At 42.9% G+C, this 18,877-nt stretch overlaps 2 protein-coding genes across 4 annotated transcripts in view; one reads left to right on the top strand and one right to left on the bottom strand.

Moving 5' to 3' along the window:
• LOC128732813 (segmentation protein cap'n'collar) overlaps positions 1-2,225 on the top strand; it is a 139,126-nt gene extending 136,901 nt beyond the window's left edge. For all 3 annotated transcript variants that reach the window (XM_053826212.1, XM_053826214.1, XM_053826211.1), the window contains one exon: positions 20-2,225. In XM_053826212.1, the coding sequence (XP_053682187.1) occupies positions 20-367 (348 nt within the window). In that variant the 3' untranslated portion in view covers positions 368-2,225. The remainder of the gene's footprint in view (positions 1-19) is intronic.
• Positions 2,226-12,354: 10,129 nt separating this feature from the next.
• LOC128743055 (protein cereblon-like) lies at positions 12,355-14,604 on the bottom strand. Its single transcript, XM_053839572.1, has 4 exons — positions 14,123-14,604; positions 13,376-14,065; positions 13,090-13,308; positions 12,355-13,029 (listed from the first exon to the last, which is right to left on the bottom strand). Exons 1-4 carry the CDS (start codon positions 14,549-14,551, stop codon positions 12,451-12,453), a joined length of 1,917 nt encoding a protein of 638 aa, XP_053695547.1. The 5' UTR covers positions 14,552-14,604; the 3' UTR covers positions 12,355-12,450.
• Between the last annotated feature and the right edge of the window lie 4,273 nt (positions 14,605-18,877).

The raw sequence follows: 18,877 nt of genomic DNA, 5'->3' as shown, positions 1-18,877 counted from the left end.
TTTTTAATTTTCCAAACAGCACCTTCGTGATGGTGATGGCAATCCGTACTCACCGGACCACTACAGCCTACAGCAGAGTGCAGATGGTTCCGTGGTGCTGGTACCCCGCCGTATGGATCGGCAGCAACAGGAACTGGGCGCCAGTAGTAGTCATCACCAGCAGCAGCAGCAGCATCAGTTAGCAGGCATGTCCTCAGCCGCTGCCGCTGCCGTTGGTGGTAATGGATTACTGCATTCTCATCATCTGCACCATCACCATCATCAGCATCAGCCACATCACGGCAGTGGCAGTGGCCCACAAACCCACGGCAATGGAACATCCGCCAGCAATTCCAGTGCCAACCATCAACACCGTCCAAAGGAGTGAGACCGGCCGCAACACTATCACTGCTACTACCAACAGCAGTGTAGGCATCATCCACACTATCACCATCATCAGTGGCCGGCGCTGTTTTACTAGAATCCGTAATAACAGCAATGCTAGCGTATCTGTCCGTATTCGTACGGAAATAGAAAATCCAATGACGGGAGAGGGCTACTCAGGCAGCAGCACCCGAACACATACACTTACACGAACACACACACACACGAAAGTACCTCAGGAATTTAAAGAAACATTTAGAATGACCCTCAAAAAATTTAGAGCATCATTGGCCCCTCCCTTGCCTCTTTAATTTTTTTCCGCGTCGCGTGTGCAAAGTAGAAAGTTACTACCGGAGGATGAATGGAGAGAAATGGTGGACACTATTCTTGAGGTAGATCAGCCAAATTTTCTGTTCATAGAGCCATTAGTTCCCTTACGTACGATAGAGTGGTAGAGTTTGCAAACAGTTCAGGTGCTCTGCGACAGTTTCGAGCCCACGAAGTTTTCGGTGAGCCCAAGTGGTAGGATTCGTTGCTGAGCGCGCTCATATTGAGCGTTTGAAGGCAAATTGAATCAGTTCACTGCACGCCCAAATTATCACACAAGACACACGCTTACCTAAACACATTGCTCCAACAAATATACACACACAAAATAGTCCAACGAAACAATAGCAGAGGAGGGGGCGCACCCGCTTAGAAATTTCACACACATTCCGATTGTTGAAAATTCTTTTGATCATAGTGATTTAGGGACACGACTTTTTCGTTCGTTTTTTTTTTTTGCTTCTATTCCTTTTCTCGGTTAAGGTTTGTTGATTTGTATGAAGTAAATGGGAAATTGGAAAATCTAGTTGTCTACGTGGGGGTGAAAAGTCAAAATCGAAAACATAAATATGATTGTGAACAACCGTCAAACAATGACGATGACGACTGACGTCGACGACAACGACTATGACGATCAACCGGAATGTTTACCTACATGTGTGAATTGCTTGCAATAAAACAGAAACAGATTGTTTTATTAGGATTTAAAAAAAATCAAACTTATACCACGTCACACACACACATCTGGAATATGAGCGTCCACGTTGGGGGCGCGCTTCAAACAGCGGGACGGGAATATCGGTGTCGGTTCGGTGGAGAAATCTCGCGACCGCCCGCCAGCGGTACTGGAAAGTGTTAAGGAAAGGTACAAAAAGTACGAAAAAAAACTGTTTGTGATGAATATTATAATAATTATTTAATATTATTTTGTACATAGGATGTAATAATGTACGTAAGGAAGGAAAATGAGATAAATTTAAAAAAAAATATTTTCAGCACTTTGGATTAAAGGAAGTGGTGGTTGAATTTAGAATTTAGTTCCGAAAGCTGAAACTAATAGCGAGCAGATACTTTGTAGTAATGCTTTTCTCCTTAGGACTAAGGCGCGTCAAGCAAACGAACGGAAAATACCAAGTTTTTTTCCTTGAACGGAAAACGAATACACATTGTAAAAGTAATCGCTTAAAATTAGAAATATTTTGCGTGGTAAGCATTTATTCTTCGCGCCGAAGAAGAAGAAGGGTACACTAATGCATCGTTGTTCAATTCAATTCTATTCTATTCTATTGGTTGGTCTGTTGTGCCTGTGGTTGAACTAATAATAATTTCTTTCGTTGTCCTATCACCGACGCGGACCGCGACTTAGTGTGATGGACAAAATGTAATGAGCGCCTATGGCTAGCTTTTGCAGCCCATTTCGGCTGGTTAGGAAATGAGAAAAATACAAAACAAACAATCGGAATCAAATCTAAACCAAGCGATAATCGTAAGGCGCAATATGAAGATTGCTATTGTTGTGTAAATATATATATTATACAGAAATAAACCTTTGAAAATCTAGTTTCGGTCGCATTGGATTTATTTCGCTGACCGTTGTGAGACGTGAACATGCCAAATCAAAAATCAAGGAAAAGAAATTTCCAATTCTATCAGTCAGTTTGGGACTAAATTTGAATAATAATTGCAAATCAATCGCAGTAAGCATGTTATTGGTACAATGTTGGTTAGGGGGGCATCCATAAAGTACGTCACGCTTATAGGGGGGAGGGGGGGTTGACCTAATCGTGACGATTTGTGACGTAGGGGGGAGGGGGGGTATGAAGTTATGTGACGTCACATGAAAAAAAAATCAAATGGAAAATTTATTCGGGAAATTATAATTTAGCCTTCATATGAAGATACAACTATTGAAGGCTTCTATAAAATTAACGTACTGATAGATTTTAAAACAAATAGTTAAATTTTTTGAATGAACACTTTTTTGAACATATATGTGTGAACAGGACTCATTTATTCTATGTAGTATGAACTCTCCATTAAGGCTTTACAGAATATGCAGTACACCGCTGAAGAGCTGCTTGAGTACCGTCATGCCTAAAAGATTTTTGCAACCGCAAATAGCAGTCGCACAAACTCCTGAAGGGTTACGGGATGCTACCAGAGACCCACGGCAATGTTTTCCCTTGATATTCGTGCTGAACTCAATCGATGAACAAAAACTCATACCGAAGTTCCACGGCTGCTTTTAAGGTTTTTCGGTATAATTTATACTGCCCCTCACTCAAAAGCTCTCTGAAGGATAGAGTTTAAGCCACTTGCGGATTAAATTTCGCATCTAAGGTAGTGTTGAATGATTACACGATTGAAGAAATACACAAAATGACAAAGTCCCTCAGAAAAGTTCTTCCAAGGCGTGTTGCTGCAAGACGTCAGCTGGAAGTCCTGATTCTTTCAACTAGATCAGACGAATTTGAGTGGATGAATGTAAAGGGCGTAGATATGCGCTAAACATTAATCGACGGCACATCAGCGACTTCTGAAGCATATCCGATTGCAGCAATTGAAGATCATCTTCAAAATCCGTGAATCGATGACTTATAAGCTCAAAAATTTTCCTTTTTTTTATTTGCTGAAATTCATTTGATAGCTTTAAATAAAAAGGTTGGAATGAATATTTAATTTTTTTGTTGTGAAGGGGGGGGGATTGCCGTGACGTGACGTACTTTCTCAGGGGGGGTCACGAATGTGTGACGAATTGTGACAAGGGGGGGAGGGGGGGTTGATTTTGGTCAAAATTTGCGTGACGTACTAAATGGATGTCGCCTAGCGCAAAAAATCCCCTGGGCATGGCATAACCTTGAGGATTGCTTAACTGCAACCAGGTCCCAGGGCTGGTCTGTATCTTTACACAAATGGAAGATGCACACTAGTGATGCCAAATGTGGTGAAGCCTACCAAAAGTATTTTTGAATCAATTTATTTGGCAGAACGTTCAAAATGGTAGCAAGACGTTCGAAGATTAGATTTACGAATCTTAATTTATATACATATACCTATTTTCTATTGATTCAGGGCTTTTGGTAAGGTTAATCACAAAGATATTACCTTTGACTTGGCTTGCCCGAATCGCGAATTTTAATCTATCCAGGGCAGTTGCCCAAGGGGGTTTCGTCTTTTTTCTTCTTTCAGTTTGTTTTCGCTGGAAGACCAAGTAAATGTCGACAAACTAACACGACCTGAACAAGAAAAGAATCTGGAACAACATGATAACAACAATAATATGGACCAATAACTGATTCAGGTGATGTGACGGCCCACAGAGAATCCAGGTAAAGCTAACAAAGAAAAAGGCAAGAGAAAGGTAAGCGAACCAGTGATATTCAAAATTTATAATGTTTTCTAATAGGTTTAAATATTACTAAGTTTATTATTATTTCTTCAGCGAAAAACATAACATAGTTGCATACTAAATGAAAACTTGCCTAGAAGCGGGTGTTAGATTGGTCGACAGTAACTCAAAAATTCATTAATACATTTGTCAATCAATTGAGTTTTATTTTCAGTACTTTTCAGAAGTATTAAGCGAACAAAGTTTAGATTCGTTAGATTCACGTCAACGCAATGCATATACTGTTAGTAAAACAATATTTTAGTGGGTGACATTACCTCTAAAGACTCAAAAAGACAAGATTTAGAAATTCTAAAACCCTATAAAGTATCTTAAAATCGATAAAGCATTACCAAATTCAAATTTGCTTCCCGACTTGTTTCTTAGTTAAGAAAGGAGAAACGTTCGACGCGACGTACCTACTCATCTGACTTTATCACTCTTCTTCAGACTCATATTCAGCCACCATGAACAACTACATCGCACTACAGTCAATTTGTTTTATTTTCAAAACCTATCGAAAGACAGTACTGGCCAACCAGTGTTCAACCGGCCGACATAGGCTAGTCCGTCTGGAAGTACTGTTGCAAGATAGAAGCTAAAATTTATTATTCTTTTGGGTTGAGCCTTGAAAATCAAGCTGCCAAGCAGCTCCAACTCAACACCCCACAAAAAAAAAAAAAAAAAAAAAAAAAAAAAAAATGTTGGTTAGCGCAAAAAATCCGCTGAAAAAGATTGCGAACAGTTAGGATTCCACACGTGGAAAACCCAGTAGGCCGCGACACTGGTGATCGACAGAAAACAAAGAGTGACAAAGTGGTGCAGTAACAACGATTTATTTTAATATGATTGTTGCGAACATAACAGCGATTAACAAAACAGCCCAAAAGAGTTATTCGAATGTAAATTGCTTGACATGGAGAGTAAGTTTATTGCAACGGGAACCAAAATTACCGGTGAACTATAAAAGAGTGTCGGCGATGCAAATCCTGTCAACGCCTATCAACTTTTCGAGCCTGTAGACTGTATCATTGGTGCTGGTTTAAAATCTCAGGTATGTTTTGCACTTTTAAATACCTCTAACAGCATAGAGCCAGGGTGGCTCTTGCCGTATCAAGAATTCTCCTCCACTGTACTCAATCCTGGGTTACCCATCGTCAATTCGTTATGCGTTTCGACACAAACCAGTCGGCTTCAACCTGATTGAGCTATCTAGCACATTGGGTGCTTCTATTCTTGGTGCCGCTAGGGTTCTTGAAGAGAACGGATTTCTCTGCACAGTCGTCCGGGACCCTTGCGACGTGACCTGCCCACCGTAGTCTCCCAACTTTCGCGTTCATGCGTCTCCGCCACTCTCCGCCATCCGTTTGTACTCCGCCAAATATATTCCGCAACACATTTCATTCAAATACAGCAAGCGCACGTATGTCTTCCGTAAGCAAAGTTACTGTCTCAGGTCCGTAGAGAACTGCGACCAGTGTGTAAACTAATTTTGCTGAAGATCGTTCCTCTCGTTTCGATGCCCGCTCGCCGGATTACCCCTTAAATAGCGATGTTGAATACAGGACAGTCTATCCCCTTGCCGTAACACGCATGTAACACATCTCTCGCTCCAGGGTAGCTTTGATCGGCCGCGTTATTGTCGGTTCCTTTGATAACAAAACACGTTGCTCACTTTTTTGATAGCTTGAACTCGTCGCAGAAAGAATCTGATTGGCTGTATGTAAGTTATAAGTATATATTATGCTTGTCTAGCACGTGAGCTATTGATTTACTTGACAAAATAAACGATGATTCTGGCGACGGTTTCGCCCGCGACGGTTATAATTCATTGCGTACGAAAGGGTGGGAAATTGATAGTAGTTTGTCCGGAAGGTCGTTCTCGTGCATTATCTGTCATAGCTATTCACGCTCGACTACATCGTATGTTGCCCTGAAATCCACGAAAACATGATGTATGGGCACATTGTACCTCCAACATTTCTGGAGGATTTGTCTGAGAGTGAAAATTTGATCCGCGGTAACACGAGTCCCCATAAAGCACGCTTGCGGATAGACGACGTAACAAAATCTGGGAGAGCACCTTATAGGCGGCGTTGACCAGCGTAATGCCGCGGTAATTACAGCAATCTAGCCTGTTCACATCACCGGGCATCGACAGTAGGCGGTGAAACCTGCTTACATTGCTCGCAGGGAGTGGTGAGCCACTCTAAAAGTGCTGCTACAAAATATTTAGTTATACGAACAATCTCAAAAATCAAATAACAAGATTTCGGAGGCCTCAATCACGATGAGTAGCAAATCCCTGGACCTGACTACGACTCCCTGCAAGCAATGTAAGCAGATTTCAACAGAAAATGAGGCTTTGATTGCCTGTGGCACCTGCGGTCAATGGTATAACACACGCGGTGTGGCCATAACTACGATGCCGAAAAAGGACAAGAAGTGGTTTTGTCCGGATGATTCGTGTCAAGCTGTATACCAAGAAAAGCTGAAGAAGAACCGTGATAAGCATAATTCTACGCCCATCCCTCCAACCGTCGCCGAAAAGCTGAAAGCTATGGACGCGGAAAGGAAACGTAAGGAGGAAGAAATGGAAGCCGAGTGGTTGATCAAGCAGAAGGAAATTGAAATCAACAATGCGCTAAAGGAAAGGCAAATGTGCCTTGACAGTAACCTACGCGAACAACAGCTAGAAGCCGCCAGGCAGCTGCGCGAGAAGAAAATGGAGGAAAAACGGATTCTGTTCGAAACGGAAAAACAGGACCACTTCGAGGAAATGAAGTTGATGGAAATGCAGATGGCGAAAGTAGACGTTAAGGAAAAGCCGTCGAATAATAAGAAGAAGACCGGATCCCAGGACATCCAACCGAGTACTTCGAAGAAGTCCTCGAAGGAACGAAGACCGGGCAAGCTGACGAAGAAGATTCTCGATCATTTTGATAAGAACAACGCCGGTGAAAAAGATGAAGAAGACGAGAGCTCCGATGATGACTCCGGTGCCAGCGACAACGGAAAAGCGGTCGACGGAGATGACGACGACGATGAAAATAAAAGCCATAGCTCCCAAAACGGGCAGGGGACCCAGCGTATGGGGCCGAGTAGAACCCAGTTAGGCGCCAGAAATGGGGTTACAAAGAAACTTCCCACCTTTACAGGAAAGTCGGAAGAATGGCCTCTATTCTTTGGGGCTTACCAATACGGACGTACAGAACTTGGTGCGACTTCAAAAAAGCCTAAAGGGTGTGGCGCTCGAGTCAGTTCGCGGATAACTCTTCCCCAAATCGGTTCCTAGGGTCATCACAAAGCTCCGACAACTTTACGGCAGACCTGAGCAACTGCTGCAAAGCCATCTTGAGAGGGTTCGGAAGCTGGATTCCCCGAGAGCCGAGATGTTGGCCAGTTTCATCACTTTCAGAAATGCAGTGAAACAGCTCTGCGAGTATTTAGAAGCTGGCGAGCTCACGCTTCACCTTGTGAATCCAATCCTGATTCAGAATTTGATCAGCAAACTTCCCGACGGTGAAAAGCGACAGTGGTTACACTACAAAACGGAAGATTTGATTTGATTTGATTTGTCTTTATTGATGTGTAGGCTTTGCCCGTTATCAGACTTAAAAAAAATATAAATACATACAGAAAATGACTTATCAACATTATATGGAATTGTTAAAATATTCCCTAAGACTAGATTTTAATTGAACACTAGACATATTAACAGAAATGACGGGATGAAGATTATTGTAAACACCCATTATCCGATACATGGGCTCGTTCCGGGCGTAATTCTGCGACCTGTTTGATAGGTGAAACGGCCTAACCCTTCTTAGGTTGGTTCTGCCTTCGTAGTTCGTCACCTGGCTGCACAAATATGGAGCACTGTATTTTCCAGAAACAACGTCTTAGATGTGTTGTTTATCTATCAACATTCTTCGATCGCTGAGACTGTTGATTCCTACTAGTAAGCATATCGATCGGTAGTCCGGCATTTCGTCTCTCCAACCAAGATTACGCACAGCATATCGCACAAAGAAGGAAGCGACTTTACGAATGTTCACGGATTTCATCTCCGAGATCGTGTCTGACGCTTGCGAGGCGAACGTCAACTACCAATATAAGCCAAACATGAATGCAGCAACAGGGACTAGCGGAAAAGCCAAGCCGAAGGAGAAAGCAGCTGTATACAGCCACAGTGAGGCGATTGAGTCCGACGGTCGAAACGATCGGCAGAAGCAGAAGCCGTGTAGAGTGTGCAAGCGAGACGACCATCGGCTAAGATAATGCCAGGATTTCAAAAACCTGTGCTTCGCAGACAGAATGAAGATCGTCACCAAATGGAAACTGTGCAGGGTCTGCCTGAACGAGTACAGTGGCCAATGTCGTTTCAAAATTCGTTGCGACGTGGATGGTTGCGGAGAATCTCACAATTCGCTGATCCATCCGGCCACAACGGCGGCTGCTATGCACGCACACATCAATCCCAGTGGTACAACGATGTTCCGGATGATTGCAGTTATGGTTCACTGCGGAGAAAAATCGCTGGTTGTGCTTGCGCTCCTGGATGAAGAAGCTTCCATCACGTTAATAGACACCGAATTGGCTGATCGTCTGGGTCTAGGCGGAGCGAAGGAAAAACTAGTTCTCAACTGGACGGCGGACATTTACCGAGTGGAGAAGAACTCCAGGCGAATGAATTTATGGATGTCAGCGGTCGATGAGGAGAATCCGGAGAAGACTTTGCTGCACTCGGTGTATACGGTCGACAAGTTAAGACTACCGCATCAGGCGCTCAATTTTAATAGGGCTAAGCAACATCCACGCTTTTGCTCCGTTGGAAGCGAAGATTGGCACTACAAGCGAGCCAATCACAGTACGGTGCCAACTCGGCTGGACAGTGTACGGGCCACGACGAGCATCTCCTGAGCCGCAAGGGAATTATCTAGGCTACCATCAGGAAGTCTCCAACGAAGATCTTCATGATCTCCTCAAAAATCATTACGCACTCGAAGAATCGGTAGTCCGAATGCAACGGGAATCGGCTGAAGACAAGAGGGCTCGGTCGATCCTAAAGCAAACCACGAAAGCTGTAGGGAATCACTTCGAGACGGGTCTCCTCTGGATGAAGGACGACGTGGCTCAAGCAGTTGGAGAGAAAGCTGGAAAACTCGCCGGAGCTGTACCAAAACGTTCGGAAGCAGATCAATGATTATCAAGCGAAAGAATATACCCATGAAGCCACTGAAGAAAAGCTGTGCACTGCGAGTCCCGAGAAGGTGTGGTATCTTCCACTGAATGTGGTGCTGAATCCGAAGAAGCCGGACAATCTCCCTCAACTCGATGCTGCTGATGTCGGTACTTCTCAACTTCCGGGAGCGGCGGGTTGGTTTCGGTGGGGATATCCGCGAGTTGTACCACCAAATTAAGATGGTTGCCAAGCACACATCCGCCCAGTGGTTCCTGTTCCGGAACAACAGCGCAGAAAAACCGAAAGTGTACGTGATGGATGTCGCCACATTTGGGTCAACGTGCATCCGCACAGTACGTCAAGAATCGAAATGCGGAGGAGCATCCCGGACAGTTCCCGGAAGCAGCGGTGGTCATCACCAAAAGGCAATGTCGATGACTACTTCGACAGTGCTGACACGGTTCAGGACGCGGTTGGTCGAGCGAAACAGGTAAGGTTTATCCATAAGAAAGCCGGATTTGATATTCGAAACTGGGTATCCAATTCGTCAGAAGTTTTGACAGCATTGGGGAACGCCAAACCTGGTGGAGCAGTCGTCTTCAATCTAGATAAGTCCAGTTCCCAGAAGTCTAACGATCCTGTTCTTGGGGTAAGCTGGGAGCAAGAAGCGGATATCTTTGCGTTCTCCGCAACACCTCGACCGGAAATGCAAGCCTACTTGTGCGGGGAAACACGGCCAACAAAGCGAATGTTATGGGCGAGTGTTAAGCTGTGTTATGGGATTTTGCGACCCTTTGGGGCTACTGTCGCCATTTACAATTCATGGCAAGATACTCGTTCAACATCCCCGGCGAAGTGGTTGCGAGTGGGATCAAGAGATCGATCAAACGCTGCTGGAACCTGAGGCAGCAGTGGATTGGTTTGCTTCCGGAAGTCGAGACAATACGAATTCCACGATGTTACCTTGGTTGTGCTAAATCTTCGGCTGCGGAGTCCCTCTTTACTGCAGAGCACATCTTTACTGACGCCAGCGATCACGATTATGGCTGCGTGACATATCTAGATTTCTTCATCTTATTTCTTCATGTACTGCAACAAGTTTCTACGACTGTGTGTTTAGCTAACAACTACAGTCGTCGCTCGTCGTTCGTCGTTGCAGCCCGATCTGCTGATACCGATTACTTACGACGGCTCGTACTCCCGCCGGTGAGTAGAATCGAGGGCGAAGATGAAGAAGAAAAATTTATATCCCAGTGCGCCAACAGCCTCACGGGCAGCTGATTCCCCGCGAATTTTTTTGATTCGAGGATAAGTTATGTAGAAAGCCGATGTGAGGATGTGCGTGCGCAAGTGTGTGGGTAGCAGAATGTTTGCACACAGCACCGACGGCTGTTTCTTTTACACCTGCGGCGTGAACGTTGAATGCTGTATTTCTCATTCTCTCATTCTCTGCGTGTAAGTAGGCATGGTTGACTTTTCGCTCGATTCGCAATATTGGCCGAATGTTTAACCCACGAGGGCGTCTTTATCGCGGCCAAGTGGAAGGCAGAACGTATCGAAAACGCAATGGAAAAGGAAAAGGGCCTCGAAACAGTGGACCCCTCGTTCGGCATGGGCCCGACAGTTTAAAAAAGTGTGGAATTTTAAGCAAACCTTCAGTTCTATATGATGTGATATTTTCAAAATGGCAAACAAAACAGGAAACGAAGAAATCGGAACAATAAAACAAGAAACACGAGTCAGATAAAAAGGAAAAAGAAAGAAAAGGGGAAAAAACGGATGGAAAGTTAGAGCAAAAACCAAGAAAACGGTCTTGGAGAAGCGAAAAAACGTAATGAAAAATGTAAAAAACGGGACTGAAACAGAGAATAAGCGGAACAGAACATGGATAAAACGTGTTAGAGAATATAACAAAAATTGTCAATTTTAAAAAATGGTAAATAACCCTCTATCCAGTTTTCCAGTTTGAAATAAAATTTCAAGCTTGGTTTAGTCCGACTTAATTAAATGTCCAATGTCAATGTTTTCCAGTCTAGTTTATAGCACACTGTAACGCTATGTTGAACAGTAAGCAAGACAGGCCAGAGACGCAGTGATGAGTCCATACAGGAAAAAAGAGACCTTCTCCTTGACAAAATCCCCTGTGGTGTTCGAATGAACTGGACAATCCGCACAAGAAACCGAACTGCGGACCATTCATCGAAGCCTTAATCTTAATCAGTCTGATCAGTTTCCCAGAGAAGCCCCGGAAGGGGCATCGATAGCATCATATGCAGCTTTGAAGTCGATGAACGGTGTGTAAAAGCACTCTGTATTCATGGATTTTGGTGGATCAGCGTAAAGATTTGGACCGTCGATAACCGTCTTTCAACAAAGCTAGCTCTCCACAAATCCTTTCGTCATTGATGAGAGCTGGCAGAAGATGAATTGTCAGAGCAAATTGTAGGCGGTACGGTGAAAACGGTAACCGCACAATGGTTTTTACAGTCTAATTTGTCACCTTGCGTGTAAATCGGCCACTGAAGGATACCATTCCTCCGATAGCTGTTCTGTATCTCAAATTCTTGCAAATAACCAATGCAGACAAGTGGACGCAGTTTTTCCAGGCTCGTCTTAGTAAGTTCCGCTCCGATGCCATCCTTGCCAGACGATTTTGTTCCTCAGCTCTCCACTGATTGATAGCGTCCTTTGCATCGCTTTTGCCTGCCGTCACTCTCGTCCGCCTGGGCTCCATTCAGGCACTATTTCTTCCGGAAATAGTTCTGCGAGGCGAGTGATGTGATCCGGTAGATTTTAATTTACTATCAGTTGTGTTTTGTCCGGTGTTGGTCGGGTCGATTCAAATGATGTGAAAGTTCACGCAAAAAACAGCGTTCGAAACGAAACTGCAATCGCTCTAAGCTGATTCTGTAATATATTTCTCGGAATTTCCACTTTGACTTTTATCCAGGTGACTTGAAAATGATAAATTGCAGTGAGTACGAACCAATTACTAAGTCGGTAGTTGAGTAACCTAACCAGTAACATATTTCCCAACGAAGAGAAAACCAGCAATTGAAACAAAATATCTTAAAGTTTATTGTGTAATAATGTTAAATGTAGGATAAGCGCAACTCGAACCAAAACAGAAAACCTACTCTTTTTACAGTAAGATGTGTAATGAATAGCTCCTCAGAAGTCAGCAAATTTACTCTACAGCATCTTGAAATCGGTCTTCATCTGCCATATCGTGCTCATCTGTAATCTCGTCCTCATCTGCAATCCCGTCCTCATATGCCATCTCGTCCTCATATGCCATCTCGTCCTCATAAGCAATCTCGTTCTGTTGTTCCTCCGCCTCCTGTTCCTCCTCCTCCTGTTCCTCCGCCTCCTGTTCCACCGCTTCCTGTTCCTCCTCCTCCTGTGCTTCCTCCTCCTGTTCCACCGCCTCGTGTTCCTCCTCCTCCTCCTGTTCCGCCTCATATTCCGTTTCGTCTACATCACCAGCGTTTGGTGGCGACGGTGGCAGTTCCCCGAGTGGCAGCAACACGCCTTCGGTCTCAAGACCCTCGTACACCATGTTAAAATCGTCGTCACTATCTTCCGCCGCATCTCTTATTCGTTCCGCAATGTCAGCTTCCTCGTCCTCAGCGTTAGCAGCGCGCGGTTTCATGGCCGATTTAATCTTTATGCTACTGCCGGACAAACCGTAAAAGCTGGTCGGAAGATAGTTCTTTTTGGTGGCCACAAATTTCCAGCCCAAGTGTTGCCGGCAGTTGGCACACAGCTGAAAAAAAACATACAAACTGCATTAGAACGCATTCTTCAACAGGCAATTGCCACCCACCGTAATTTGCCATGAATATCCCGGAAACCAGCTAAACTCAGTTGACGGACGATCCACAGTGAAGGTCGAATTCTCTTTCGTTTTGTAAATGGTTAGAGTCTCATGAACAAAACCGGATGGATTACAGTAACTAGTCTGAATACCCTGCTTGCTCATGGCGAATATATCATTGTAGCTACCAACCTCATTATCGCAGCGTTTACACATAAAGTAACACATCTGAAAGCAAAACCAAACGAACCGTCAGTAGAGTCCAAACTGCGGACAAGCAATTTCGTCCTCTTACATGATCCAGCGACTTATTGATGACTAACATTCTACTGATGACAGCATTTGCCTGATAAATCAGCTTTCGGTCACGTTCGTCGATGGGAATATTCCTCGCCAGCCAGAATGATAACTTTACCGGATCACTGGGAACAGTAGTTATCTTTAAAAATGCCAAATAGCGATCGACCTTCGTCAACACTTCCTCAGTCCCGTACTGGTCATAAACAAATTTTGGCCAGGTCATTGCATGCGAGAGAAACTGTTTAAATCGACGTGCGTGTTGCTTGTCATTGCTAACGGCGTGTCGCTTCATAAAATTCGAACAGCTGCTGAGCAACGGATCGGGCAGTAATATTTCCGGCAGAATAAGAACGTCCGCCCGTCGATTCGGCAAATGACGAACCGTGTGGAACCTTTGCTGGGCAATCGTTTTGAGCACAGTAGAACCGTTCGCATCGTGTTCGCCTCGCTCAAACACCTGACACGTTACGCCGTAGACACAGTTGTTCGGGAACGTCGTGCGGAATACCAGTCCGAATTTTACTCCATCCGAGGGATCATTGCAGTTTAGGGTGGCCACATTGAGAATCATCGGCACGACTTCGCCAGGAAATACAATAGAATTGTGACTGCAGATCGGAAGACGGTACACTTTACCTGGTTCTAGGTAATCAACACCTTCCACACGTTCCAGCTTGCCTAGATACTGTAAGTTGAATGAACAATTAGAACCCACAACTATCAGCCCTGAAAAGGTACTTACAGCGTGCTCTGTCGGAAGCTCAGTATTGTATGTTTCCGCAGCAGTCGATAGATGCTGTACCCGATTGTTTATATAATCGTCAAACAGTCGGTCTGCATCCGAATCATCCAAACCATTTTCCGAACCATTACTCGATCGATCATAGCTGATGTCGTCATTGTCGAATTCAATTGTGTCCTGATCCTGTTCCGGTAGTTCATCATCATCATCATCATCAACTTCCTCCACAATGGGGCTGACTACTTCAGGATCATCGTGGCCGTAGTCTTCTTCCAGCGCTTGCTGGACAAATCGCATTCGGCCCAGTCGTTCGTTGTGGCCATGGTCTCTCTCCGGTGCTGATGCTGGAGACACTGGATGAAGGGCTGCTGCTGACGATGCCGGTTGTTCGTTCGGAACCGGATCATCGATAGATTCGTCGCTCTCCATTGGATTCGACTGAACCGGGTACCTTTTTTCTCACAAAAATAATCCTTTAATTTTCACTTCTTTGTTGATGACAATGTTGACAAAGTTTTACTATTTTTGTTTTGTTGTTGTTGCGCGATTGTGGCACAGTGATTAGTAATGGGCGATGTCACATCGATAATCGAAACATCGATGTTCCGGCACCGATTTTTCGATGTTTCGATTCGATGTGAGCTCACAGAAAAATCGATCACATCGATGTTATTTTTTCGATTCAAATCGATGTCCTGATATAGAACAAATTGGATGAAGCCTGGACAATTCAGATCGGCGCGATTTACTCAGTTGACGGCGTTGCTGATTCAAGCTTTTTTGTGTAAATATTCTTCGAATTTACTTTATAAGAGTATGAATTTTTTATTCAAATCTTGCGGAACTTCGCATATATGCGAACCGAATGACTGCACCATTAAGAAGAACGGCGAGTAAGTATAACATCATACCGTCACTTTGTTTTATTTTCTGCAATAAATTTGTCAAGTGGACTCCATTCAAAATTCCCATTCCATTCAAATGAGAAATAATCTATTTCCATTCTTGTTCCTTGATACAAAAAGTTCTTAATCTTTGATACAAACCGGTGGAAAAAAATGGAACTCTTTTTTGAAAGTTAAACTTTAGAAAGGCAGCCGTACAGCCGACCAGCAGAAGCTTTTGTAGGGAGTCTGGTTTATGTGTTTCTATAGATTTATAATTTTCTTAGTCAGGAAAAATCAGGATTTTTTCTCAATATCAGCTTAACGCAAGGGTTTGTCAGGATATCACCAGACGCGCAAAAGAGTCTGGTTAATGTTGAAAGATCGGGAGCATCGGCAGCTCAATTTCCTTCATTTGCCAACATCGAACATCGATTCAATTAACATCGATGTCTCACACCGATTTAATCGATGTGCCGATGTTTTCGAGACTATTGACATCGATTCAGCAACATCGATTATTTTTGTTTCGATGCCCAATACTAACAGTGATGCCAGACTCTCAGCGGATGCGCGAATGTTTCATCCGTTACGTTAACGACGTTAACCTTGGCGTTAACGTTCCCACCAAGGGGTTTCCAACAGCAACGATTACTACGCACCTTCGAAAAAAGTTACTTTTGATCAAGAAATATTTATACAAATAATAAATATCTAATAATCTAATAAATATTTCTTGACTCTACTGATTACTATTGATTACCTAATTAATTCGTAAATGATTACAAAAGTAATCTCTGATTACTACGCACTTATACGCCTTACTGGAAACCCCTAGGTTCCCACTTACGAAAAAGTCGGATGCCTGGCAGAAATCGAACAGAACCAGTCTTCATTTTTCGCTCGAATCTCTTTATGTCAAATGTGACACTTTCAGGCAAGAAAAAAGCGGCTCATCAGTTTTTCAGTTTCGGGCAAAAGGTAAGAGAATAACACAGAGAACAGATTAACAGGCTCGAAGGAAGTAATCGATTTTTTGTGTGTAAAATCTGTCGGTAGCGCCCTCCAGAAATAGTTTGCCAAACGCATCAAAAAATATCCATGTACCTTTATCAATATTTCTTTGTGCTGGAGTTACATAGCAGCGATGGCAGCGACATCAAGATTTAGTTTGCCACTTACTGCTCGAGGGGTGCTCTATTGAAGGATTTCTCGTAGATTACATAAAAACCTTTTACACACTTTTTGTCAATTACCTGGTAGTCTGTTCTCTGTGAGAATAATATGGAACATCACAAAGCAGGTATAATTTGATTGTTAGCCTGTTTATTGCACGCTTCCTGCTGCTACAGTCTGCTTCTGCTACCCTCCAAAAAAAGAAGGGAAATTTCCCGCTTAGGCACGTCCGGCAGAAATCGAACAACCCAGGTAACCAATAAGCATTTCCAATGCAATTTAAATGCAAGCCAATAAGCATTTAAGTTGCCTTAAATGCTGCTTAAATGCTATTTTGGCAAAATATGCAGCTACTTTACTGCTAGCCCTCTTATAGTGCTGACAATGCTTATTTGCAGCTAGTTACCGACAAGAAGAATTTAAATAGAATTGTGCATGCCAATTTACAACAGTTATGCAGTCAAAAGGCTGATAAACAGCTACCTGCAGTATAATACGCCAGGGATGCTAATAAACGATTGATTTACTGCTTATACTAATGCTTATTGGTTACCTGGGAAAAATCTGGCAGCGAAAAACTTTTTCTGCCAGGCATTTTACCGGATTTCTGGCCGCCGTCACCCGTGAAAACTAGCTGAAATGCAACAACCGATTCTGGCAGAAATTTCGCCTAACGGTTTTGTCTGCCAGATTTCTGTTCGATTTCTGTCAGCCATGTCGAACAGAATCGATACCGAAACCGATTCAACCGGTTTGTGTTTTTTGCGTAACTTTTTGATTAAAAAAAGCTGTCATCAAAAATAAATACAATACATACATACATTTGCGCATTTTACACTACTTTATTGTTCATTCTTACGTTCAGCTTATTTTTGTTAGTTTTCGGTGCATTTCAAAAGCTGAAACCAGATGAGCGGGACCTTCGGTCTGCAAACAAAAAGAATGCACGGAGCACGCACGTTATTGGAATCGACCATTTAAAATATTTCGTGAGGCTTTAAAAACAGAAACTAAATCCCGCAGAAACAGGTTAAATATTATTTTCTTACCTGTAATGTAGAACTGCAACATTAGGCAGCATCGTGTGAAGCACGTATCTCCCGTTTTAAAATGTCATTTTTGACATACAGAAAAGCGAGCGAAAAACGAAGAAGACGAACCGATTCTGAATGTCAAATTTTGCCGGCGCCGTATTGATTCTGTTCGATTTCTGCCAGGCATCCGAATTTTTCCTAAGCGGATTCGCTTGGCTGCCTTGGCTGTTCGCAAATTCGCATTATGAAAATATTTAATTTTGTCCCATTTAAATATTGCGTAACGTGTGTAATATTGCGAATTTGGGAATTTGATTTTTCCCATTTTTCGGCTGTGAACCATTTCGCGAAATCTTTAACTTTTCAGTTAAAATTTGACAATTCGATGGTTATTTCTCCTAGAGTGGTTCAAATCCAGCCCATCGACATCTCTATATCGAGCTGCAGTGAACGTCAGCGACAGCATGTCCTGGGCTCAAAATTTGACAGCGGGCCCAAATCAGACTGCTGGCAGTTGAGTGAAACGCAATGCTGACATGCTATCTCATTTTCGCACATACGAGATGTTGGCGGCGAAAACATGGTTGCCTGCCGATGGGGTGTTCAAATCAGTTCAGAATGCGAACCATTTCATATTTGACAGATTGATAGTTGTTTTACTCAATGAGCGCATATATAAGGTGAGGAAGGATGAAGATATGTTTCTATAACAGCGATTTTATTTATTCAGTCCAGGTCGGAATTGGATGAATTTTTGGTTTTCATTTGCTCCTATTTGATAGATAAAATTTATCTCATTTCATTTCGGGTTAAATAAACTAATTTGTTATATGTTTCAAAATTCAAAGAAAAATCAGTGAAACACATCGAAGCTCTTTCCTGTGGCATATCTCATTGGCTCTCCAGAAGCGAACCATCACACTGTTAAAACTAACCATGCTCCCGAGCAGGGTTATTTTCGGAAAACCATTGAACTGTCAAATTTTAACCAAAAAGTTAAAAATTTCGCTAAATGCTTCACAGCCTTAATGTTTGACGATTCACCGTTACGTTTTGTGACATTTGTAAATCTCCAACCACTAATGCAGCCCAATGTTTCGCCAAAACCGGCTTTTTTAAGTGTTTTATACACACTTAAAAAAAAGTACCGAGTTCGGTAAATTACCGTAAATTTTACCGAACTCTGAGCAGCCGACAGTTCGATAAATTTTTTTATGATGCCAAACTTTACACCTAATTTTTTTTACCGGAGACCGTAATTTTTTAACGAAATTAGAACTGCTGAACTTTCGGTAGTCAATTCGGTAACCAAACCAGTTTGTTCAACGAACGCTCAGTAATGAGAAGAATTTTATCCGCTCGCTTTTTGATAAGTAAGGCTGTGAACCATTTCGCGAAATTTTAAACTTTTTGGTTAAAATTTGACAGTTCGATGGTTATTTCTCCTTGAGTGGTTAAAATCCAACCCGGTAACAATGTGACAGCTGCCATACTAATCAAACGTACCTAAAACTGCTGGTTCATGGTTCACGGCAGATGTTTGAAAGCGGCGTAAATATCGAAGAAAGAGTTTATTATCATTTGTTTTGGCAAAAAATCCCTTGTGCATATAAGATCTGAATTGGTTTATTATTTCAATGGAGTATTTTACGAACTGACAA

The sequence above is a fragment of the Sabethes cyaneus genome, chromosome 1 (genome assembly GCF_943734655.1).
Source record: "Sabethes cyaneus chromosome 1, idSabCyanKW18_F2, whole genome shotgun sequence".
NCBI lineage: Eukaryota > Metazoa > Arthropoda > Insecta > Diptera > Culicidae > Sabethes > Sabethes cyaneus.
The sequence above is the reverse complement of the archived record's forward strand: the minus strand, read 5'-3'. Positions and strand labels throughout refer to the sequence as shown.

What these genes read in the sequence shown, in the direction of transcription:
- LOC128743055 (XM_053839572.1), bottom strand. Translation starts at nt 14,551, where the DNA reads ATGGAGAGCGACGAATCTATCGATGATCCGGTTCCGAACGAACAACCG. An exon ending in AGCTTCCGACAGAGCACGCT is followed by an intron (nt 14,066 to 14,122) that starts GTAAGTACCTTT and finishes TTCAACTTACAG; the next exon opens with TATCTAGGCAAGCTGGAACG. An exon ending in TCAATAAGTCGCTGGATCAT is followed by an intron (nt 13,309 to 13,375) that starts GTAAGAGGACGA and finishes TTTTGCTTTCAG; the next exon opens with ATGTGTTACTTTATGTGTAA.